Source organism: Papilio polytes, unplaced genomic scaffold (assembly GCF_000836215.1).
Source record: "Papilio polytes unplaced genomic scaffold, Ppol_1.0 DF823923.1, whole genome shotgun sequence".
In the NCBI taxonomy this organism is placed as follows: Eukaryota; Metazoa; Arthropoda; class Insecta; order Lepidoptera; family Papilionidae; genus Papilio; species Papilio polytes.
Window position 1 is genome coordinate 6,360,359 of NW_013525281.1, and position 26,265 is coordinate 6,386,623.

The following is a 26,265-nucleotide window of genomic DNA, read 5'->3' on the forward strand; positions in this document are numbered from 1 at the left end:
CATACACATACTTTTGTTTTTTAAAATACCACATAGACGGAGTCGCGGGCGAAAGCTAATTTTAACTATAACACTTATTAAAATGTACTTTTACCCTTGTTTATCAAGTGATCGAATGTTAGTTACGTATTTAGACATCTCGAAGAATTATTGTCTTATGATGCTTATTTGAGCAATTTTTCGTTTCAGAATTCACTAGAAGGTGTCCCGTTATCAGCCTAAGAATGTTTCTTGGTAAGTATGTACCTGATATTTCATAATAACATTTACAACCTGACCGATGTACAGTAAAAGATTAAGAGCATCACACATTAACAGTGGTAGTGTCCGCTTTAACATCTTAGCACGAATGGGCCGGCACGCCCGGTATAAGAAGGTATAGAAGACAGGCGTGAAATGGAAGCAATTCCGCGTTTCGTCTGATAAGTGTGGTGCCGGAGGCCTAATTTAAGTACCTTTCTCTTTACCAACCTTTTCTTATAAGAAAAGGATGGGAAGGGGAAGTGGATTTGACGGATAAGGGTAGGCAACGCATCTGCAATTACGGATGTCTTTGGGCAGCGTTCGCTTCGCCATTTTGGCGGATTCAGGTGGCTTGCTCGTTTGCCACCGTATGTTATAAATAAAAACACTCGGCTTCAGCTCGGCTTGAGTATCGGTGACTCAGTGATTTAAGCACTTGACTTGTAATCTACAGGTCTTGGATTCGAATCCCCCCATGTGCCAATGTGATTTATGATTTTTCGAATTTTCATATGTACATAATTCACCCGACGTCCTTACGGTGAAGAAAAACATCGTGACGCAACCTGCACATGTCGGCTAAGAAATTTAAAGATATCTGTAAAGTCAAGCAACCCGCACTTGGCCAGCATGGTTGGCTATGGCCTAGACACCCCTTATTAGGGTAGGCTCCCAGCCCCTCGGTGGGGACATATAGTGAGCTGGTGATGATGATTATGATGCGATGAAGCATAGATAGAGACAGACAGACAGAGAGCGTTGTGCGATTATCGATTGTTTCGCATCCAATTTAACTGTTTATTTCCAAAACTAAAATTCGAGTAGTTTGCGTACCTCCATATAAGCTCATAGGAATCAAAGCGTTACTAAACAGTTGTGCGACAGTTTAGTTTCAGATGTGCGCACGCTCTAAGAATATAGACATTACAATTGTTGTTGATCTGTGTTTCTTTTTAAAGCCATGTATCATTTTTAATTGCAATCAGAATAATGATCTGTTTTTCTACCTTTCAGTTGCGAAGTGTCTGCTCTTGTTGCTGTCAGCTTCACTAGCTGCTAGCAACTGCCCCAAGCAGGATGTCCACCGACTTGGTTATTGCATATATAAAATGAAATGCTATAACACAATAAAAGGCGCTGCACTCGACCAGGAATGTCAAGGTTCCATGAATATCGATGTCATTGTCGACCTCACTCTTACAAACGTCGACCAAAACATTAACGTTGATGTAACTGATACAGATTTTCTTATAAGTATAACTTCACTAACAGTAATCGGTTCATGGCCGCAGACCAACCTCTCCTTCTTAGAGTACACGTTAAAGTTAAGAAATTTGCGACTCCCCAACTTGGATATGAAGCAAATTGACGGTCAACCCTTCCAATATCTAAGCCGTTTAGATACTCTCGACTTATCACATAATCGATTATGTGAAATCGATGATTTATTTGTTTTTGCGGATTCAAATAGATTATTGAAACTTTACCTCTCTTATAATGAAATCAGCGATGTAACCGGTTTCGTCTTTCAAGAGCTTGTCAGTCTAATAGAACTCGATCTATCACACAATCTAATTGTAGACTTAAAGGAAGAACCATTCAATAACCTGTCAAGTCTGCGGATACTTAGACTTAACGATAATAATATAAAATATTTAAATGGCGCTATTAATAAGAATCTTTTAAATTTGAAACATTTATTCCTCAATGACAATGATATTGCTGAAGTCGATCAGGCAACATTGGACAAGACAATGTACCATTTGGAAACAATCGATTTGTCAAATAACGAGTTACATTACTTTCCAAAATTATTTGTCAAACATTGGGCCCATTTCGAAGGGCATATTGTTTGCAGAATCATTTATGCAGGAAATCAGTTAACGATTATTCGAAATGCTACTTCTGAAGAACACATTATGCCTAAGATAAAGAAGGGATTGGTAGATGTTACGACTCAAATTGATTTATCTAATAACAATATAAGCATCATTGAGTACAATGCCTTCCAATATATTATAAATTTAGTATCTCTTGATGTTTCAAACAACAATTTAAACACTTTCTTAGTCAATAGTGAGCACCTAGCAAACGTTAAATTCCTCAATATAAGCGGCAATTTCATAACTAGATTGGATTTCCAAACATTTTCGCGCATGAATAACTTACAGAATCTAGATTTATCAAACAATCGTTTTGAAAATCTTCCTACCAAAAGTCTTATGTATGCCAATAAATTAAAAAGTTTAAATTTTACCCAAAATGATATACAAGAAGTGGCAAATTTCCATATTAATTTCCATACTGAAGGAGGAATATTAGATTTGTCCAGCAATGATTTATACACTTTTGTATTAGCCCCCGGAGAAGCTGACGGCCTTATTGAATTGATTCTACGTTCCAATAAAATCAATGATCCGTCGCAGGTAAAGTTAAGATATCATCACGCTCTTCTTAAGCTGGATATGAGCAAAAACTTAATCTCAGATTTAAACGAAAAGTCACTACAATTACCGATCACGCTTACTAATCTAGATTTAAGCTCAAATCAAATCGAAACTATCAACCCATCGTCTTTCTATTGTGTACAACATTTGCATACTTTGAGATTATCCCACAATAATTTGAAAAACATCAATCATGGAGTGTTTCGTGGACTGACGTCTCTGGTGAATCTCGACCTTTCATTTAATCAAATTGCTTCACTCGACTCAGCGGTTTTACTCGATCTGAAGTACCTCAAATTCCTCTCACTCAGATACAATCATATGTACAGTCTGGAAAGTAAAGCTTGGCTCAATCACAAAACAGATCTTATAGTTTACATTGATGGAAATAATTTGTCATGCGATTGGTTGTCAAATGTACTGACTGATTACAATAACGGTTTTTCGAAAATGCATCCGGCTGTTATAAATTCGCCAATGGATGAAAATACGTTTAATGGTATACCTTGTATTGCGGGTCCTAAAAACCTTTACCGAAAATCCAAGACTGGAGACGATGACGAGCATATGATAATGGATGAAAGGCTTCTATTGACGAGTCAAAAAATATTGGAAGCTGTCAGGGAACAGACTTCCTTTTTAAGAAAATATATTTGGCGTTCCGTTCTGAACGAGGCAGACAAACAAGATGGCACGCGAGCTAACATGGTTTAGTTTACTTATTTGTTTTGAAAAACTTATTAAGATTGTATCCAGTGTTTAACGTGTATAACGTTTGTTACTTTTAAGACTTGTATTTTCAAATATTTCAATTCAATTTTCATTTTTTTCAATAAAATAAAAGTTTTAATTTGTGTTTTTTTAATCAAGTTGATATAATTTTTCGAAACCTGTTGATGTAAGTCGCATGCACAATAATTTTTTCCATAATAAAGCTAATTGAAGTCTTCAAATTCTGGGTAATCATCACCGTAGTCCACAGGAAAGATGGCGGCGCATTCCCTCTCTCCCGCAGTCGTGTCGCGACTCACGTGACTAGGACTCAAGTCCATCAGACCCAAGAGAGGCAGGTCTATTTGTACCGATAACATCACTGCTAGTTTCAAGTTGTCTCTGCAATAAATTCAGTTATGTTCATATCGTAATTTACTGTTAAAATCAGACGTAGTTTGTTTACAATCTACTAGCTTTCGCTCGCGACTCCAACCGCGGCGAATTAATAAAAACAAAAGTGAGTAGCCTATATCTTCTTCCAGACTATCCTCTACATTTGAACCTAATTTCATCTAATTCCGTTTAGTAATTAAGGCTACAAACTCTAACAAACCATCCATCCATCTAAACTTTCGCATTTATAATATTAGGTACTAACTTTCGCCCGCGAATCCGTCCGCGTACAGTTAAAAAACAAAATATGCTCTTCCAGACTATCCCCTACATCTATACTAAGTTTCAAAGATATCCGTTCAGCCGCTTAGGGTACAAACTCTATCAAACATCCATCCATCTAAACTTTCGCATTTATAATATTAGTATGATTATTGTAGATAGAGATAACCATTGAAACAAAAATTGTGTAATACATCAAACTTTATGTATCATCAGTAGAACGTTTTCAAGCTTATCCTATCGTTTAATAAGATTTATTGAGTACTGGAACAAATACTTACAAATTAATTGTTACTTTACGAGACTCAAACTGCTTCACACTATAAGCAACGTGTATGCTATCAGAAAATGGTATATCGGTCATTTGAAATATCCCCATCTGAAATTATTCATCAAATTTAAAAGGTCTATTTCCTTCCACAAGTTCGTTTAAAATTTCTCACTATCTGTCTCTTTCTTGCACTTTTTTGTCTTTACCTCACTCTCTCTCGCCATGAGAGTTCTTCTTTGATTCTTCTACTACTATTGTACAAACCTATTAGCTTTAGCAAAAAAAAAGGAACGATACTTATTGTATACTAATGACCATTTAACCCATAAGTAGTTACTACATTACATACTACTCGTTATAAAAAAAAATTACATGTATAACAGAGTTTTTATGCTTAGCCAGTATCTCCACAGTTTTAAACCTCTTCGTCATGTCAAGTAACACCAGTACGTGCGGTGGAAGAAACTCTGGCTGAGGGGTTACACTTTCTAAAACAATCTGCAACAATCAATGTATTACTCATTTTATAATTTGCTTTAATTAGACCAATTTCCATACGCTTTAAAACAATTAAAAGTGTGTTTTAAACATATTTCTACAAATTTTTGAGTGATTTTATGATTACCAGACATTACTCGTATATCGCCGAGCACTGAAGGTACAGTCGTGGAAACTTGGGGTGTACCGCCTTGAAAGCTATAATCATTTGAATATTAAAGGAGACGCGGAACAAAAACAATAGAACGCAGCTAATAAATAAATAGATTTTTTGATTATCGTCCCTACGTTTGCACCATTCACTGTTATCTAGTTAGTGGTATGTAGGAAGTGGCGGAGTTTGTCTTGTTGCTATGAACAAGGCATTTTATTCTCATTTGGAATACCGTGAATTTCCGCGAGTGTACCTAACAAAATTCTTCCTAATTCTGGTTCTTTATGGCTTAGCGCAGCGTCTTGCCTTTGAAGTTTCGTATAATACAAGTACTACTACACTACAGATTCGTGTAACTTTCTCACTTTTGGAAATAGGACTCCCAATCCGTTGACTTTAGCTATCTCATTGGGCGGAGCATAAAATCCTGGTATTAGAAGACCAGCTGGTGGAAAATATTCTTCGTCATCTTCCTCACTACTAGCTCCCAATTCTTCATCTGATAAATTCTATAAAAAAAACATAATGAAACTAAGCCTTATATATTATACTAGCTTTTGCCCGCGACTCTATTCGCGTAGAATCACAAAACAAACTAAAGTAAGTAGCCTATGTGTTCTTCCAGACTAACCTCTATGCCAAATTTCATCGAGATCCATTCAACAGTTAGGCTACAAACTCTAACAAATATCCATTCATCTAAACTTTAGAATGTATAATATTAATAAGAATTAAGATTTATTATTTATTGATTATTGAAATATACCTCCGGTATTAAAATATCCACTTCTGTATCCAAAGAATTTCGTTCGAATTCTTCAAGCGCTGTCAGATTCTGTAAAGTAAAAATAAAAAGATTCGTGCAGTGTACTTATGTGTAAGATTCAAATTTAGACAAAGACTTATTCTATAATAAGAAATAATGTAAGAAAGTCGATAAGGAATATTTTTAACATATTCTAAATTCAAGAGATTCTTCATTGACAAATAATTAACATTAAACAACCGCTAGAGAACAGGTAGACACACGTGCCACGAAATTAGTCAATTTTATTGATCAATACTTTTTTAGATGCCGACGAGGACGCACATCCTACGTCTGTAGCATACATTTAAAAGAGTCTAAGAGTCTAAGACGCAGCATTCTATAAGCCCTTTCAATAAAAATCCCCTTCAAATTTGTCATACATACACCAGCTTTAAGAATCTCAATTTTCTTTGCTTCCCTTTCCACTCGCTTAGCCTCAATGGCTTCTTCTATAGCTTGGCGCGCCATTCGCTGCATCTCAGATAAACGTCGCGCACGACTTTCTCTGGCCTGGGCCTTAAAATGAGCATTATGTTTGAATTTTGAGTGTAAGAATAATATTAATTTAGACATATGTTGGCTCTTAAGAATCGACATTTCTATACGATTTGCTACAAAGGAAGGAACTTAACAGAAATCGTTTATTAGCACTGGCACACTGTCAACCTAGCAATCGTTACTAAGTTTTTTCAGAGACTGTAAGAGAGTGAATAAATGACATTTTAAGATAAGTCCTATATTAACTTATTATTTCACCTTTTTCTTGTCTCTTTCTTCTCGACGGTTTTCCAATATCTCTTCCTTGGACAGACTGTAGGATTTATACAAATCGAAAGCAGTTTTCTGTGGAGGCTGATCAGATATAGGCTTAGTTTCGTCTAAGGCAGGTATTTCTTCGTAGAGGATCTTCCTTATCAGTTCTTTAATAAAATATGTAGTGTGATGAAACATTTACAAGTTATTTCTAATCTTAACTTTAACTACCCGCTTAACTTAGTGTCGTCGAGTTAGAGATATCAAACTCTGAGAGTGTCAGTAATCAGAGTGGCGTGGCGTACCCAAAGTGATTCTTCGACAATACTTTTTAATTGCCTCGGTTCTGCACCACCTCGACTTATTCTTGGGTCACCTAGGTCTTTTTCTATCTATTCAATACATTTGTTAGGTATTCCTTACCAACAAAATTTCTCTCATTATCCAATATTCTAAAACAAATCGCCAGTGCCGGTGCTGACAGCAGTTCGTGCATAGAGGCTTCGTTGACGGGAGCATCCCCAGCGTACAGCACGTCCTCCGCCAGCTCCTTTGTCAGATGTATCTCCTCCCGACCGACCATTATTATATCTGTAAAGTCTCAAAGATAGTACAGCCTGCAGAAAGATGATGAAGTTACCTTTCCAATGCTTTTAAAAAGATATCAAAAGGTTAAGATATCCATAATCTATAGAATACTAGATTGCGTGTTATCCAAACAGTCTAACAGGAAGTTGCAGTGCTGAAGACAAGCTACCACATGCTTATTATCTTGTTTCGAAAGTATTACGTATTTTCTGACTCAACTGTGAGGATCCCATCGCTCGTAGAGTTCAGGATGGGCGTGTGTCATATGAGGCCAGTACAGCACGAAATTAAGATGCCGTAAGTGAGGCACCATCAGCTCAGCCCGGTGCTTCTTACGAGCTTCTTGGCGTGACGCCTTTAGGGTTAACGCGGTCGCTATTGCTTCCTCTCTCTCTGTTTTACGAGCATTCAACCATTCCTAAATGGAGATTTGTTACTTTAATTTATTTCCATAAAATTATTAATAGTAAAAAGATACCTACAACTTCATTGGGTGTTGCCTCATCTATAGCATACGTTTGTCTTTCAATATGGCAACCTTCTTTAAATTGTTTAAAATATTCGATCTCTTTCTTCGCGACCTCTCCGAATGTAACATAATCAACGCCGCGAAATACATTTATTACTCTTCTATTCTGAAAATGTAGAAACAGGAATAGACTGGCATGTCTCAATAGCAAAAGTTAAAACTTCACCTATAACTAACCAGAATAAATAAAAATACAGGTTCACTTTGACCCTTAAATCGGTCTAATGAATCGATTTCATCGACCGCCACCTGTAATGAAAAGAAATATAAAGTACTATTCAGATATCCTCTGTTCCCTTTCAATCTTTCAAAAGCTGTAAATAGGCCAGTATTAAAGAATTGCGTATCATCCCTTATTGCATGTTAACACCGAACATCTTAATTAACTAGCTTTGGTCAGCGACTTCATCTGCGCAGAATAAAAAAAATAGTAAATTGTCTATGTCTTCTTTCAAATTGTTATGCATCAGTGTTCTTCGAGATCCGTTACGCCGTATACGCAATAACATACATCCATCGAAACTTTTACACATATAAAATTAATAATACGATTAATTTAACTCTAACAATTTTTAATAATACATGGTAAGTTCAGCCTATTAACTATCAAGTTACGAATACCAAGAAAAATATAACAATGTTAATGTGGATGTCGACTGCATTAACACTTTTATAAACGCATATTGTCATCCTTCACTTACACATTGAAAAAATAGGGACAACAACATTTGTACAAGTGGCAGTGATTACCCACAAGTGCTGAGTTGCGGAATAGGAGCCGAGACTATGCTAATTCGCGCCAGCGATTATTTCTTAGAACAGGATTGTTTATAATCTGTAGCAAACCAAAATAGACTAAACAGTTCTTTGTTATGGTCGTTTAAAAAAAAACTTACTCTTAGAAGAACCGCCTGCCCGTCACTCCAATCTAATTTCATTTTCATGAAAAGATGATCAAGTGCGGTGCAATAACCAAAATAACTGCAATATATTTGTGCACCTGGAGGAAAATAAATATCTTATAATACTCAACACTTCATTTGGCATACTACTAATAAGAGTTCTCTTTAGTCTGACGTGTCAATTCATACACCTTGTCGAACTGACCATAACAGAAAGTTAGATATTTCCTTATGGTAGTTTGCACAAATAACATTTCGCTTTATTTTTTAAATGTAACTTACAAATAATATTTTCCTTAGAATTATTGAGTATGTAATCAAAATCTTTTTCGGTGTACACGTCTGTATATATTTCTATTTTCCTTTTGGCCATTAGGAAACAGATATATTAAAAATATGATTATTGAATTAGGACTTTATGTTATACACGTTATCTTAAAAGGGGAATTTAAAATCTAGGAAGCTAAGAATTTATTTTAATGAATTCTAGTTTAGTTTAATTTTAAAGTTCATGAAGAAAATAGTAAAATCAAATCCGAAGTTAAATGAAGAAAAAGTCTTGTAATATTATTTTCATGTTTCTCGTCAACTCAATTTCCTATTCCCATTTTAAATAGGTAGAGTGGGAAAAATAATGAAAACAACGCAAAGAGTATGTATATTTTATTAACAAACTACTGCCTGAAAAGGAAAAATCTGGAAACATTTACGGATTTTGTGTTATGGCAATGTGACAACGGCAACACTGCACTAAACTCCGCCATATTGAAATTTTAGTGAATCAGAAATTATCGTCTGCCATGGAGTCTTATTTTTACGCAACAAGTTCTGATTGTAATTCTGTCGTATATTCGCCTAAATTATGTCATATGTGCGTTGTTTTTCAATTCGGTCGCGGATATTGCAGAAATATCACATTCGTTTGACAAAATCCGCTTGAGTATATTGTTGTTTGTAATTCAGTCGACCCTGGAGACATCTTGTGATAAAAAACCAGCAAGTTGCCTCTGTCTGATTTTGTCTTCACGTGAAAAGGTAACAAAATCGGATTGGTGCTAACAAAAAATCGACAACCATGGATCCCGATATGTCTTGGGGTACGTGTTAATTATTGTAGAAATTTTTGGTTTAATTAGAAATACGATAATAAAGGGTAACTTTTGTTTTAGACGCAGATAACTTTGAGCCTAAATTGCCGACCACGTTGACGTCTTCGAACAAATGGGAAGGCGAGGACGAGGAAGAGGTCGTAAAGGTAAGAAACAGCTGCCAAGTGTTTATTTAGTTTGTCATTTGGCGCGTGTAAATGTTTCTATGAATTTCACTTTGATTAGTTGATATAACCTCAACCTTGCTTACGTGTTGACGTCAATTTTATTTTGCAGGAAAGTTGGGAGGATGAGGAAGAAGAAAAAAAAGACGAAGAGAAAAAGGATCTTGCTCCATCTCAACCAAAACCTAAAAAGAAAATACAAGACAAAATAGCAGAAAAAGAGGTAACGTTATAAAATTCTCTAATTATGTATATTACACATACTAAGATTATGACAAGGTCAGTACAAAAGTAGTATTGATATATCTTGAATTAAAGTGTGGCAATATGCAATATGTTGAATATTCTACCTAAAAATATGGATTAATTCTATAATTAATAATTATAAGCCTCTAAATGTAATCAAACATGTTTTGTTTTAATTTTACAACAAAATGTAGGTTTTATTTCTGTAATTAATTATAAACTTTAAAAATATTGGTCAAGAAAAATATTGTAGTTAAATGATACCATAAAATTGTAAAATAACTTTGATAGAAGAAAAGTATATTAGGAAATAAAGATCCTTTTTAAATAAAATTACATAACTAAAGATTTAAGACACCATGCAATTTAGATCTATACAGAATTTGCTTAACAAATGTTCATGTTCTCTTTGATGCAATAAATATTGTAACACTAAAGTGATAGTGAAGTATTTGTAAACTACCATTTGTAAAAACTGCAATTGAACAGATAAAATAATTTGTTTAATATAAATAATTTCAGCGCTTAGAAAAAGAGAAAGCTGAACGCCTTGCAGCGGAGAAGGCATTAGAAGAGCTCACACCTGAACAGAGACTGGCCGAGAAGCTCCGGCAACAGAAGTTACAAGAGGAATCGGACCTGCGACTTGCCATGGAGACCTTTGGTAACATATAAATTCTTAATACATCATAATTTACTAGATGTTGCCCGCGACATCGTCCGCGTTGTATTAGAAAACATACGAACTACGTAAATAACAAAAAGCTATGTATCTCTCGGGAACCGGACATTTCTCGGGGTTAAACCTATTCCCATGTGTACACCAGACTTTGTTTTATATCTGTGCTAAATTTCAATAAGATTGAGATTGAAGACTGTTGCAGAATGATTGAGTAAACATTAAAAAACTAAATTAATGAATCCCACGGGAACCGTAACTATAAACCGGGATAAAAAGTAGCCTATGTGTTCTTCCAGACTATGCTCTATATCTGTGCGAAGTTTCATGGAGATCCATTCAGCCGTTTAGGCTACAAACGCTAACAAACATCCATCCATCTAAACTTTCGCATTTATAATCTTACTAATATTAGTAAGATTTGTTCATACATATTTTAAAATGGATATTATTGTTGAAGTTCTAGTAACCCTTCACCTTATAAGTAACTTTTTGGCTATATCAACATTTTTATGCCATTCACTAGAGAATCTTAAGATTCATCATTCCAGCCTACACTTAACTCTCCTACTCGCCTACACACTCCAGGAAACACTTATTTTACATTAAATGTAACTTTTTTATGTATGTATTAGTTTATCTACAAAGTTATGCAATTTTTTTTCTCCTGAAAAGTTGCTATTTTGGACATCTATGGTTCTAAAACTTCAACAATGATATGTAATATTAAGAGAAAAATCCAGATTTCACCAAGATGATGTAATAACCAATTCCGGATTAAAAAATAATCTGTATGACTGTACCCAAGTGGTGTTTGTTCTGGGAATTCTCTGAAACGACTGGGCCGATTGTCATGAGACTTACTACAATTATTGATATGATAGGTTACTTTTATTTTTAATTTGCACTTTCATAATTTTACTGGTGTGATACCTTCGTAATGGGTAGAGGTATTTTGACAGAACTTTGATTGGAAAATAGAAGGTAGATGCATGCAGGAATGTAATACAGAGCAATATTTTTTAAATTCCGTGTTAAAGAAGTTTTTTCTGTCATTTGGTATATTTTATGTTATAAAGGGAATGTGGTTTTAGTTAACAATAATTGTATGTTTCCAGGTGTTTCCGAAGGTGCTGTCGGCAAGCTGGACAGTTTCCACCCAACAAGTAAGGAGGAGTTTGCCGAGTTTGGGGATTTGCTCTGCAAAAAGATCAATCTATACAAAGCCAAGGAGGAGTTCCCTGGATTCGTTGATGATCTTGTTAAAAACATTATTGTACAAAGTAAGTCATTTTTGATACACTTTATTTTTATTTTTATATTTAAGTATGATGACTATAGGATGTGTATATAGTGATATTCCATTAATAATTGTTAAATTATTTTTATTTTATGTAATTTCTAGATTTTTGGACTACAGTATGATCTTTGAAATTTTCTTTCAGAGTTATGTGATATTCATACTAGTATTATAAATGCGAAAGTTTAGATGGATGGATGGATGTTTGTTAGAGATTATCCTCTACATCTATACCAATGAAATTTGGTATAAATGTAAATGTAGAGGATAATCTGGAAGAACATACAGGCTACTCACTTATGTTTTTTTTTAATCCAGGCGGACGGAGTCGCGGGACAAAGCTTGTCATAGATTAGAAGATTTTCATAATTCTTTTTGGTGATTCTTTTTTGTGACTGGTTTAATTTTTTTAATTTTTCAGTGTCGTCAGCAGACATAAAGAGGATAAAGATGACGGTGGACAACCTTTACATCGAGAAACAGAAAGCTGAGAAGAGCGACAAGGCAAAGAAACCCGCTAAGGGCAAGGGCAAGGCTAAATTAAAAGTTGAAGGTGACAATGTAAGTAATTTTTAGTTTGCAGTTTTACGTCACAAGGGGGGGGGGCTTGAGGGCAGCCCCCTCTCTTAGAGAAATGAAAATATGTCTAGGGAAAGACTTCTATATTTTTTCCTAAGGCACTTTAATATTTTATAATTAACTTTATGATATATCTTATTTACAAAACTAGTCTTTAAAAAATTTACTTATTTCAGTTACAATAAAAAGTAATGGTAGCAAAGAAATGTTTTTGGCAGTTTAAATTATCAGTAATATGGTTTCAGGTTGAAACTCTCATGTTTCAAACTGTTTTTTTTTTTATTTAAAATCCGCGACTCCGTCCGCGTGTAACAAAAAACAAAAGCGAAAAGTCTTTTTGCCCTTCCAGACTACCTACATCTATACAAATTTATATAGTTTTTTAGTTCTTTTTTTTTTTTTGCAATATCTTTTAGCAATTTTTTTTGCAGACTCATCTCATTATGATATTAGTATGATTAAAGTTAAAAGCTTTTAATTTTTTTTTTATTGAAAATATTACATGACACAAATTAAAAAATAAGCACAAATATGGCCCCGCAAAAACCATATAATTGGTTTGTCCGCGGGCGCGCTGGTTACAATTTACAATACAACATATATAGAGTGTCGTCGTGGTGTAGGATAATTTTATGATGTTTTTTTTGTGTAAAATTACATAATATACTGTATATAAATAAAATATTCTATTCAAGGGCTACTATCAAAAAGATGGCTTTCCAAACGTTTAACAAATAGTTTAAATTTCAAAATCTCAGTCTATAGTTTTTTAGTTACTTCTTAGCATATTTTTCATTTATTTGTAAGATTTTTTAACAAGTTTTTTTTTCAGGCGCATCTCAACCAATACGACGCTTATGGCAACTTCGATGACGACTACGACGATTTCATGTAAACACTAAAATGGCGTAAACTGGTCTCGTAATACAAAACTTATCTTCACAATAATACATTTATTTAAACATAAATACAGAAAATATTTACATATAACTAAGGGTTTAGTTTTTACAGATTATTTATGTAAATGTAACGACCTTGTAAAGAGAAATTTCGAGTTTTCTTTTTTTTTAGTCCAAATAGATCTTCCATCATAAACTATATATTTTGATACTTTTTTGTGCTCAATGTATTGCTGATTTTCATCACCCTTTTTTTTAATTTCGCTTATCAAGAATTTTAAATAAGCCCTCTAAAATGTGACTTTTTTCAACACTCATGTATTGTGTTTCCAAAATTAATTGCGTTTTAGCTGAAAATATGGATTTTTGAAAATAAATCGGTCATTAAAATTACAGTCTTAAGGACTTATTATCTTGATTAATATCGCTGCTTGTGCTATTTGAGTAAATAAGGTTGAATATTTACCCAAATGTTTACATTTATAAGATCTATTCGACGCGCCATGTTATACAAGCTGATATACAAAAATGTAAGTCATTCTACGGTTATGGTCCGATGTTATGTTATATAGATAATAAATTTTTTTATTGTGATATATTTTGCATTTTTTATTCATAAACCCCCTTTCATGTTACTAAGGTTTTTTACAACTTTAAAAAAAATATAAAATGTGATGTTTAGATACCATATTTAAAGATTTCCTATATTAAGATGCAAATATTTGTATTTTTGTATGTATTAAAATCAGACTACTAAAACTGATTCCATAAATCATTCGACTAATAAAAACTTACATTATCGGTGAATACCCAACATGGGCTAGTTTTTTTTTTTTAAATTAAAAGCCTTCGAAGTCGCGAGCAACAGCTAAGTTGATAAATTAACAAAATGACCGGACAATGGCTGACGATACATTTTTAAGTAAATTTTATTAATAGCTTTCGCCCGACACCGTCTGCGTGGAATTAAAATAAAAGTAACCAGATATGTACTACACTATCCTTTAAATCTATGACAAATTTCGTCGAAATCCGTTCAGCATTTTAGACCACAAACTAACAAAAATCCATCTAAACTTTCGCATTTACAATAGGAAGATTAGCAACAGTTAAAAAACAAAGACAGTAGATTTGAAAAAATGATTACAAATAGCTAACTCAAGTCCATTTTTATTTTTTTAAATCAACATTTAAAAAAAATGCTCTCAACTGATTTTCGCCCACGAATCCGTCCCCGTGGAATTAAAAAAACAAAAGTAAGTACTATTCTTTGACTATACCGAATTTCATCGAGATTCGGTCAGCCTTTTAGTCTACAAACTCTAACAAACATCCATCCATCTAAACTTTCGCATTTATAATATTAGTAAGAAGTAAAAATAAGACATTAGTGAACGTAAAACCATTAAGTGAACGGCAGATGTGTTCAAGTAATTTGTAACAAGGTCTACTTCATTACTCATTAGATTTTCACCATACAATTGTTTTTTGACCTTCGTAAAATAATTTAAGAAAACTTTAATGACATTTACGATATTCAACCTAAACCACATTAGTAGCTTACAATGTTATATTGCGTTAGACTTCGACAATGTTTACTCTATGACTGGGAGGATATTTACCGAAGCCCACAACGTTCAGTTTTAAAGCGCCGTTTTATATTGTGCAACTTTGGCAGCTTAAAACAGGATTTCTAGAAAGATTTGATTCGTGATATTTTAGTATGTGTAACTTCAGTCCTTTAACTAAAGTCTTGTATAAAAGAATCACGATTGGACAAACTTTTCTCGATAGATTTTTTATTTAAAAATATGCCTAATTCTGTAAAAAGCGTCATATATCTGCAATACTACGACAAAAGTAAAAAAATCGAAGTGCTTTATTTGATACACAAGTGCTTTATCTTCCGTTAACTCGAAGCTTTTTGCAAGACGTTGATTAGTTAGTTTTTAATCGAATTTAATTAAGGCGACGTTTTACTAAATTGCGCATCTTTGGAAGCTTAGAACAGGATTTCTACAAACATTTGATTAGTGAACCAATCGATCTGTACAATAACTACCGTGCAAAACTGTACAGTATAACTGACAGTTAAAATGTTACCTACACATTAATAAACTGATCGCGTGTAGCAGGTTTTAAATTGTACTTTGCATAAAATAATAAAATAGAGTAATCAAATCTTATACGATTTTTAACGTAGAGTTTTATTGCCCATGTACCGTTTTCATCTTCATCGTCATCATCACCAGCTTACTATACGTCCCCACCGAGGGGCTCGGAGCCTACCCTAATAGAGGGTGACGGGCATAGTCAACCATGTACCGTTTTACAAAGACGAAATTAAATTAACAGACATCGAAATCTATAAATGGTGGCCATTATACGTACTATCCCTTATTCTATTTGTTTATACCAACTTGAGATGATTTGAAAAGCTTTCATAATTGTCTTCAAATATATTAAATCAGATGAAGGTAGAACTATTTGTCCGCTCAACTTACGAATGTTTGTGGGATGCAGGTCAGGGTTATGAGTATGGAAAAAACAAATATTTTAACATTTTTAGCCCTTGAGACTAAAATGCGTGGATGTTGATAATGATTCCTTTTGTGAAAACGTAAAAAACCTAGCTCGTATTTAATTTAGTATAAGTTTTACCAAGGAAGTAATGCCGCTATGTTTTAGATAACCTTGAAATAACGATAGATGGCGTTATATTATATTTAAGCCATATTTGTCTTACTAGCTTTCGCCTGCAACTTCCTCCGCATAGAGTTTAAAATAAAACATAAGTAAGTAACCTATTTGTCTTCCAAAATATCCTCTACATCTGTACGTTTTATCGAGATACAAACAGCAGTATATACACACTAACAAACAATCGCATTTATAATATCAGTTAGATATTTAGAAAATCCAATTAATATTACAATGCTAAGGTAATAAAGATTACTATCTATACAGTATCATTTGGCAAAGGATTACCTATTACGAAATCCGGAAGTGACAAAACTGTAATACAATTTTACTTTTCTATTGTATCGCGTCGTCACTTCCGGACTAAGATTCTATAGAATCTCACAATGAATTACATATTTAGAGACCTTTGGATAGTTTTAAATATATTGTATACCATTTACAGTCTCTAAGGCGTCTTAATAAAGGCGGCAGGTAACTTTGTGAATGTTACAATTCCTTCAAACTATTATAAACTAGCTTTCGCCCGCGATTCCGTCCGCGTAGAATTGAAAAAATAAAAGTGAATAGCCTATGTGTTTTTCCAGACTATCCTCTATATCTATGCTATAGATGTTATGTTATTAACTTTAACAAACATCTAACCATCCACCTAAACTTTCATATTTATAAAATTAGTAAGATTAGTTTAAACTTCATCCCTTGTAAGCAGGTAGAAGAATTAGATGAAGTCTCCATTTCGAGTTCCATAATTCTATTCTTCCCTAATTCTCTTTCTCCCAAGTATTTAGTTTGCTTTTGACCTATCTAACTAATCTAACTAATATTGTAAATGCGAAAGTTTAGATGGATCGGTGGACGGACGGATGTTTGTTAGAGTTTGTAGCCTAAACGGCTGAATGGATCTCAATGAAATTTGGCATAGACGCAGAGCATAATCTGGAAGAACACATAGGCTACTCACTTTTGTTTTTTTTAATTCCACGTGGACAGAGTCCCGGGCGAAAGCTAGTTACACTATATTCTAATAATTCATTAGGTGTGAAAATTTGCTAGTACAGTATAGTTTCATAAATATATTACACAAATATTAGCAATGGGCGTTATCTGGGAAAATATAAAATTGACTTATTTGTTTACAATACAATAGGTTGCTTAAGAAAATTGTATTGTCTTGTGATAAGGATCGCGTGGGATGTATTGGTGAAAATTTTACGATGTGACGCAACACAGATTTAAGCGTAACAATATTCTTGTCTTATCTACACATGTTGCCATGAAAAGATGATCCCGCCGATTGTAATTTGTTCTCACTCGTATATAATTTTGATTTCAACTTAAAGGTATACAATACGAAAAATATATTAAAATCGATCATATATGACTTGCTAAATAGTTTCATGAGGTTCGGTATATTGTTTCACAAAGTAAAGACAGTTTGCTGCGAACTGTTGCAAGCTGACAACAATGGGTTGCGCCAAGTCTGCAGCTGGAGTGATACGCGTTTCCATTGGACTACCAGTTTTATTGTAGCCGAAAATAAGCAAAGCCGTTTTTAATATTTAAAGAAAACTAAAGTATTATAAAAATAGATAAGCCGTATTGTAACTACATGTACATAGATGCACATAACATAAAACATAAGTTAATTTTTTTTTTATATAATACAAGGTGACAAACGAGCAAGCGGCCTGAATCCACTGAAAACGAAAGAGTCTACTGCACATAAACATCCGCAATTGCAGATGCGTTGCCTACCCTTAATTGACGTAGGAGGAGACGCATATAAAGAGGAAATTTTCACTTCCTATGCGTCTCCTCCACCGTGATCCACTTTTCCTTCCCATTCTTTCCTCTTAAGAAAAGGGTGGAAAAGGAAAGGCATTAAAATTAGGCCTCCGGAACCACACTCATCAGACGAAACGCGAAATTGCTTCCACGCCACGCCTGTTTTCTGCGTGGTCGTGGTATTACACCGGGCGAGCCGGCCCATTGATGTTAAAGCCAAACCAAGCCAAGCCAAGATGTTAAAGCGGGCTCTACCACTGTAAAAAACAGAAACTGAGGTATTATAAGCACTTTGCTCAGGCATCAGTTGCACCCAAATATCCAATTGCTACGGAACTCTGCTGCCTCGGTCTGGCGATAAAAATAGTGACTGTTTAATCATGTATACCTGATTGAATTGTAAAATGTCATATGAGTATAAAAAGTAAATAAAAAAACACGAACAGAATTTTCCCATTAAATTATGAAAAAAAAAAAATAATTGAAACATGCCCTCCGATGGCGCTAGCCTTAAAATTACATTTACATTTACCGAGAATTGTTCTATCGTATCTAGTTCTACAATGGACACGCGTGGCTGTCATTTAACAACTCTCTGTGAATTACGAAAGGGAAACGGAGGCGCTGCCGCTCACTGAAGTCTCGGCGACTAGCAGCGTGAGAACTTGTCTACTAATAGTTAAATTACTAAAGCCACGTTTACTAAACAAATAGTAAAATTATAATTATTTTATTACAAAAACGCAAAAAAAATATTTTTTAACTTTCGATACTGGCCGCCAAGATTTTTTATTGTTATCTCTCGAAGATGTCAAATATTCCCTCGATACCAAAAAAGGCACCCAAGCTTTTGTGCTAATGTCAATTATTTTTAATCTAATTAATATTTTTATGTGTAATATTTTCTCACATTTAAAGCTTGCATAGATATAAAATGGTATGAAATGACATTTTTTCTCACTTCTCCGCCCGCATAGAGTCTAGTTTACAACTACAAACAAACAAAATTACCTCTGCGATGATTTTAAATAGACAATTTTTGTTAGAGTAAAGAAAAACATTCGATATGATATTAAGCATTCTTTGATCTTAATTTTAATGAGATAAATAAATCTTTTATCGCTACTTCATGTTACTTGTTATGTGCCGTTGATGTTTGTGAGAGGGACTATGTCGTAATCATTTTAAGTTCGCCGATTGGACTCTATATTACTCGGAACTCCTTTAATACCAACAAAATTTCACAATGAATAGTTTAAAAAACATAACATTGAGTGTTTTTCGATTTTTGCAATTTAAATTGGGACAAAATGGATTATAAAAGTCAAATAAAAAATAGCGTGGATAAAATAGAAATTATTAAACATTGAATATGTATTTCGGACATAGAATAAAACAGTGTTAAGAATGAGGAAGGCGGGGTCACCACAAGGACACGGACTTTCACCGGACATTTTCATTCGGCGCGTGCTCCGAGTATTGTGTCCGTTACTGACACACGGTCGAAAAGACTCACGAACATAATCATTATTAAAAAATCTTGATAATGCAAGTGAGGTCATATATGCGATGTAATATTTCCATTATGCATGGTCTTTGCATACGAGAAGTATCTCTACTAATATTGTAATGAGGAAAGATATGTATTTTTGTATGTATTGAAATAACTCAAAAACTACTTGGCCGTTTTCAAAAAATCTTTCACCATCATATAGCTACGTTATCAGCGAGTAACATTACTATTTTTTTAAATACACACAGGTGAAGTCGCGAGCAACAGCTAGTTGTTAGTAATTTGGTATAATCAGTTAAATTTATTTTTAACATCAGTCCGTCCTTGTCAATGTAAATGTATACTATTGCGAAACCAGTACATTTATATTAATTAGTTTGCGTACAGTTCTGTATGTATGTCTTTTTTCTTTACGCGTGACGCAGTAACCAATTACACCTAAACAATAACTGCATAATCCGTACAGTGCCGGGTGTTGGCTACCTTTGTTTAAACATATAGTATTGAGGTCATTGACCGCTAACAGGATTTAAAATAACAAAATATACGAAAAATAATAAATAAACGAAAATTTAACAATGGTAGTGCCCGCTTTAACATCTTAGCACGAATGGGCCGGCACGCCCGGTGTAATACCACGACCACATAGAAGACAGGCGTGAAATGGAAACATTCCGTGTTTCGTCTGATGAGTGTGGTGCCGGAGGCCTAATTTAAGTCCCTTTCTCTTTACCACCCTTTTCTTATAAAGAGTGGTTGGGAAGAGGAAGTGGATTTGACAGTGGAGGAGATGCCTAGGAAGGGGAAATATCCTTTTTATGTGCGTCTTCTCCTCCGTCGGATAAGGGTAGGCAACGCATCTGCATTTGCGGATGTCTATGGGCAACGGTCGCTTCGCCATTTTGGCGATTTCAGATGACCGTTTGCTCGTTTGCCATCTTATGTTATAAAAAAAAATATAGGAACCATCAAACGTAACGTATTAAAGTATGGATATACTATATGAAAATTCCGAAATAGAGACCACATATGACAAGAAGCGTGGACTCTCCTTCATACTAGCTTTTGTTTTGTTTGTGTCCGCGTGGTATTAAAAAAACTAATGTAAGTAACCTATGTGTTCTTCCAGACTATACATATATGCCAAATATCATCGAGATCCGTTCAGCTGTTTAGGCGGAACTCTAACAAACATCAATCCATCTAAACTTTCGCATTTATAACATTAGTAAGATTTTAAAACGTAGAAATCTAATGAATAAGTAGGGATATTTTCTCAAGGCCTTGATCATCGACTAAAATAAACGCTGTTTTATTGTTGTCACCAACAGCTATACTAAAGTAAACCAGAGCATTTCGAATGTGATTACATTTAGTACGGTCTTATTTTAACACAAATGCGACAAAGAAAGCCAAATTTACTATGAGATTTCTTTATTCTATTTATCTGTATACTAATATAAAGAGACAAGATTTGTATTTTTGTATGTCCACGATTCACGTAAAAAAATGCGCCGATTTCAAAACTAAAAAGCTACGTTATCAGTGAGTAACATATTCGGTTGTTTTTTTTTAATTTTATCGTTTCTCGCGGACAGGTCACAAAAAACAGCTAGTTTTAAAATTAAAAGCGTTTTTATAATAATTATTTCTTCAAAGTAAAATAAATTATGAGAATAAGAACATTTCTCGCGAATATAAAAATCCTAGAACTAGGTAATGACCTTAAAATAAGATAAAAAAGTTTTTGTAAACTTTTACACAGTAAGAATTTTTAAAACAGTCTTGTTTTAGACTATTTGATAAGATTCCGTTATTTATTTCTTTTTTAACTTCAGTGACTTTTGATATAAAAGGGATTAGTAATTGTAGTGTATATATGGGTATGCCAATAATAATGTACCGGTAATATTACTAATAATAAAACAGTCTAGTACCAACCGCCGTTTCAATAACACCCCTACATTACATTACCTCTGCCTCTCTGCTCCCATCCTCGTCGCCAATGTAATGTAGGGGTGTTATTGAAACGGCGGTTGGTTTTTTTTTTTGTAATACTGACGGTACATTATTATTGGCATACCCACATATACACTACAGTAATTTACTTACCAATCTTCAAAGTGACTTCGGAAACCATGTTCTTGTATGTTGTAATGTTATAATTGATTGTAATGAATGTTTTGTTCGCGAAAAGGGAACGGTAAGATCGTCGGATAAACTGCCCGTCACATTCTTAAGGCGCAGTTATGTTTTAATAATTGCATTACTAATACTTTATTTTATTTATTTAAAAGCTCAAAGTACGTACGCAAGTACGTACTTAAATATTCCAATACTAAATAATAAAATAAAAGAATATTAAGGCATTTTAAGGTACAAATGTGAAATTTTTAATAGGAATTGTCATGTTTACCGAACGAGAAAGTAAGATAAAACAAATCTATACCAATCATCTTCGCCTTAACATAACTAAATCGACGGTGGAACACGCTCCTCACCTTTCATTACGTAAGTCTAAGCACGAAGTGTACTCCAGCTATCATCTGACCGGTTGCCAAATATACGGTAAACTAATATCTAATCAATAATAAAGCTTATTACTCTGTCTTTAGATATGTTTTTCAATGATTAGCACTTTTCCAGATGTGATCAAATTTACCGAACATTAGCGAGATAATATTCATTACTCATCTTACAATAACTGTATCATTTTGCTGCCCGGTTTTTTGTTTTAATACAGTCATCCCTTTCACTCTCTTTGATAAAATAAAGACAGCAATATGTAGTAATAAGTGAATAATATTGATGCGTTTAAAATATTTTTTTTTCTTCTAAAATGCATAGCAATAAATTGGCAGCAACATCTCTGAAAAAGAAAAATATTTTACGTTGCAATCGTGTATTACAGATAAGATGTGTAACAAAGTGTATACAGGCTGTTATCATATTTAAGATGAGGTAAACAGGGTGTTGCAAATACAAGTATTACATCAGGAGCCGCACGCGCATCCTTTCACCAGGCTCGGCCTCGCGACTCGGAGAGACTGGCATACTTCTTAACTATGTATAAAAATATCTAACTTATTTATGATACGACCCCATCTGCTTGGAATTAAAAAAAGCAAACGTATGCCTATGTGTTCTTCCAGATGATCCTCTGTGCCAAATTTCATCGTAATCCGTTCAGCCTTAGCCTTAGTTTAGGCGGCAAACTTTAACAAATATCCATCCATCTAAACTTTTGCATTTATTAGTAACGAGCTGTTGCCCGCGACTTCGTCCGCGTGGTATTAGAAAACATACGAACTATATAAATAACAAAAAGCTACGTATCCCTCGGGAACCGGACACCTCGGGGATGAAGCTTATCCCATGTGTACTCCAGACTTTGTTTTACATCTGTGCCAAATTTCAATAAGATATGTTAAACCGTTGCAGAATGATCGAGTAAACATTAAAAAACTAAATTAATGAATCCCACGGAAACCATAATTTATCCCGGGATAAAAAGTAGCCTATGTGTTCTTCCAGACTATGCTCTAAACCTGTGCCAAATTTCATGGAGATCCGTTCAGCCGTTTAGGCTACAAACGCTAACAAACATCTATCCATCTAAAGTTTCGCATTTATAATATTAGTAAGAAGTAAGATTAGTAAGATATTTCAATGTCTCTACTCTAGAGTGAGATTTGTATTAACATTGTTGTCCTTTATATTCTCTTTAACAAAATAGAGACAACAATATTTTTACTACTAGAGTCACAGTGCATTCGAATAAACCAATCGACTACAACTTACGCAACCTAGTGCGGGACGGTGGCACACAGGGTTAACATAACCGTTAAATAATATTAACTTCGGCTGTTGGTCTGTTACTAGAAGTGAAAGTTGTCAGTGATAATCTGCACCGGATATATTTGATGACCCAACTGGTTAAAACCGTTTCCTGGTTTGTAAAAAACAAATATTTATGTCATGATATCTTAATTCGAATTTTTTAACTGATTGTTTATTTAAGTGAAGGATTTACCATGTTTCTATTTTAATGACTAGCTGTTCCCGTGCGACTTCATCCGCATAAAATTATGAATATTTTATTTTATTGTTTACATGTGTCAAATTATCAATTGCAAATATCAAAATGACATGACGATGACAAACCATGGCAACCTTGCTTCTTGATGTTGGCAGCGACTTATGGTCTCTTTCCCACATTAAGGGTTTTATCCAAAATATTTACCCCCTGAGTTTAATGGCGTGAAAATATATAGCCTAAAGCGTAACGTAAGTGTAGGGCTTTTTATTAAAAAAAGAATTATTCAAATATATGCTGTAATTGCTGACATCTTAGGCAACAAAGAAGTGTGTGTTTACGCTTTATTATAATAGTATAGATATAGATGAACATAGAATACTGTATGCAATGATATCGTATTAGATATATACCTTTATTGGGAAGAGAATGTATAAAAAAAGGTTTATTTACATGCCTAGTCAAATTTACTTCTTGAAGACGAGGTGATTTGGTCGTTTTTAGAGTTTTATCTCCTCGGCGATTATCTTTATAATTGCATATATGTGCTTTAACTGTAAGTTACATGACACTCACCTATGTTCTATCCGGAAGATGCTGCACTCGTAAATTGGTCACTGTGACATTACCTTGTTCCTAGTTAAGTTGCGTTTAAGCTACACTCGATGTTAACTCCTGTTAGTGGATTTTACCCTTTAAATGTCAGATGTTTTAACAAGTCGAGCCACATTGAAACCTGGCCTGCTTTAAACGGTAAACTGATTTGAAAGGTAAATCAAAATTTTAAAATTGCTGAAAACTTACACGTGGTTAAAAGAAATTGTATATTTTTAATTGATTTCGAGGTTCTCAATTTGTCTGAATATTTTAAGACTAGCTGTTCCCATGCGGCTTCATCCACATGAAATTACAAATTTACTTGTCAAATCATCAATTGCAAATGTCAAAATGACATGACAAGATGACGACCTTGCTTCCTTGATGTTGGCAGCAACTTATGGTCTCTTTCCCACATTAGGGTTTTTAACCAAAATGTTTACTCCCAAAGTTTGATGACGTGAAAATATATGCCTAAAGCGTGACGTAAACGTAGGCCTTTTTATCGAAAAAAAAAATTATTCAAAAATATGCTGTAATTACTGACCTTAGGCAACAAAGAAGTGTGTGTTTAGGCTTTATTATAGTAGTATAGATTATCTTTTTTATTCTAAAGCTAGTAGTTGTTATTAGTAGTTTTGATTAGCTGTTACCCGCTGCTCCATTCGCGTGGTTAAAATACTTAGTAGCCCATGTGTTCTGTCAGAGTCCTAAATGTATCCCAAATTTCAGCGACATCCGTTAAGTCGTTCTGAAGATATGTAGTGACAAACATCCATCTATCCATTTAAACTTTTATATTTATATTAGTATAAACAATTCTTGCAAGTCAAGTTACAAATTTAACACTTTGTAATGTTGTATGTTTTTCTCATAGCTTCGAATAGATTGTTAACAGATATATGGCATTTTGCTACCGAATAATCTATAGATCATTTTATGTGTCGATGTTTGGGCGTCACTGGACTCTTGCCTCTCACTTTCGTTCAGTTATTTCGTAATTCGGTTCACTTCGGCCGCGCATAGGGAAGCGTGACTGTATGGAATATAAGATTGTTTACGTCATCTAATTAGAATGTTATTTCATCATATCCCTGTCCTTATCCCACTCATGATACACAGGTTTTCCTCCTTAAGATCTATCTTCGATTATTTCAGTCATTCCAGTACACAAAGTTATATAATAACAAGCTGACACGGTGAAAATAACACTTAACAATAATCTTACTAATATTATAAATGCGAAAGTTTAGATGGATGGATGGATGTTTGTTAAAACTTGTAGCCTAAATGGCTGAACGGATCTCGATGAAACTTGGCATACACGTAGAGGATAATCCGGAAGAACACATAGGCTACTAACTTTTTTGAACCCACGCGGATGGAGTCGCGGGCGATAGCTAGTAGTTCATAAAAAACAAGCTCAATAGCATAAAAGAAGAAAATATTCTATGACCAAATTTTTCATATTTTCTGACAGAAGGCGACGATAGCAACGCTTTCCTCTGCGACTTATCCTCGTTTGACTATATTACCATAAGGTGAACAGGAATCTAGTAAAAGTTTATATGGTTATTATCTACTTTACAAATTTTATAAATGTAATCTAAATTATTAGGTGAAGGCTAGCACAGCTTCAAGTTATCTATACATAGCCGGCGAGACCGCGAACAGGTAACGCTTTCTGTTCCCAACTTGGTAACTTAGTGGTCAATGAAAGTATTGTAGTTAAGTTAGTTTGTGTACGCTATCAACAACTTTGGAAGTTGTAAAATAATGTTGTTTAGTAGACATTTTAATATTGTTGAGAATTAAACGATTTATTCCATGTTAGTTATCTTTTTATTTATCTCCCTGACTTAACAACAACGCGTTTCCATAGTAAGCTCGTGTGTTTTTAAATTCTTTTAAATGGATGTTTGTTAGAGTTTGTATCGTAAACTGCTGAACGGATCTCGATGAAATTTGGTTTAGATGCAGAGTATAGTTTTGAAGAACACACGCAACTTATTTATATTTTAATTACACGCGGACGGAGTCGCGGGCGAAAGCTAGTTGAATAAAAAAAATACA

At 34.1% G+C, this 26,265-nt stretch overlaps 3 protein-coding genes across 3 annotated transcripts; 2 read left to right on the top strand and 1 right to left on the bottom strand.

Moving 5' to 3' along the window:
* Window positions 1-193: 193 nt before the first annotated feature.
* Window positions 194-3,540, top strand: LOC106102617 (insulin-like growth factor-binding protein complex acid labile subunit). Its single transcript, XM_013282157.1, has 2 exons — window positions 194-234; window positions 1,258-3,540. The coding sequence occupies exons 1-2, from the start codon at window positions 225-227 to the stop codon at window positions 3,402-3,404; spliced, it is 2,157 nt and encodes a 718-aa protein (XP_013137611.1). The 5' UTR covers window positions 194-224; the 3' UTR covers window positions 3,405-3,540.
* On the bottom strand, window positions 3,541-8,990 carry LOC106102618. Its single transcript, XM_013282158.1, has 13 exons — window positions 8,865-8,990; window positions 8,577-8,680; window positions 7,858-7,929; window positions 7,634-7,786; window positions 7,371-7,569; window positions 6,987-7,154; window positions 6,567-6,730; window positions 6,195-6,326; window positions 5,769-5,837; window positions 5,368-5,511; window positions 4,723-4,848; window positions 4,361-4,458; window positions 3,541-3,803 (listed from the first exon to the last, which is right to left on the bottom strand). The coding sequence occupies exons 1-13, from the start codon at window positions 8,953-8,955 to the stop codon at window positions 3,626-3,628; spliced, it is 1,698 nt and encodes a 565-aa protein (XP_013137612.1). The 5' UTR covers window positions 8,956-8,990; the 3' UTR covers window positions 3,541-3,625.
* Window positions 8,991-9,345: 355 nt separating this feature from the next.
* On the top strand, window positions 9,346-14,156 carry LOC106102558 (eukaryotic translation initiation factor 3 subunit J). Its single transcript, XM_013282075.1, has 7 exons — window positions 9,346-9,679; window positions 9,752-9,837; window positions 9,968-10,078; window positions 10,624-10,765; window positions 11,899-12,063; window positions 12,502-12,641; window positions 13,492-14,156. The coding sequence occupies exons 1-7, from the start codon at window positions 9,658-9,660 to the stop codon at window positions 13,552-13,554; spliced, it is 729 nt and encodes a 242-aa protein (XP_013137529.1). The 5' UTR covers window positions 9,346-9,657; the 3' UTR covers window positions 13,555-14,156.
* The last annotated feature ends 12,109 nt before the right edge of the window (window positions 14,157-26,265 follow it).

What these genes read in the sequence shown, in the direction of transcription:
- LOC106102618 (XM_013282158.1), bottom strand. Translation starts at nt 8,955, where the DNA reads ATGGCCAAAAGGAAAATAGAAATATATACAGACGTGTACACCGAAAAA. An exon ending in TGGGAGTCCTATTTCCAAAA is followed by an intron (nt 4,849 to 5,367) that starts GTGAGAAAGTTA and finishes TGATTGTTGCAG; the next exon opens with ATTGTTTTAGAAAGTGTAAC. An exon ending in CGTAAAGTAACAATTAATTT is followed by an intron (nt 3,804 to 4,360) that starts GTAAGTATTTGT and finishes AATTTATTGCAG; the next exon opens with AGACAACTTGAAACTAGCAG.
- LOC106102558 (XM_013282075.1), top strand. Translation starts at nt 9,658, where the DNA reads ATGGATCCCGATATGTCTTGGG. An exon ending in ACGAGGAAGAGGTCGTAAAG is followed by an intron (nt 9,838 to 9,967) that starts GTAAGAAACAGC and finishes TTTATTTTGCAG; the next exon opens with GAAAGTTGGGAGGATGAGGA. An exon ending in ACTTGCCATGGAGACCTTTG is followed by an intron (nt 10,766 to 11,898) that starts GTAACATATAAA and finishes GTATGTTTCCAG; the next exon opens with GTGTTTCCGAAGGTGCTGTC.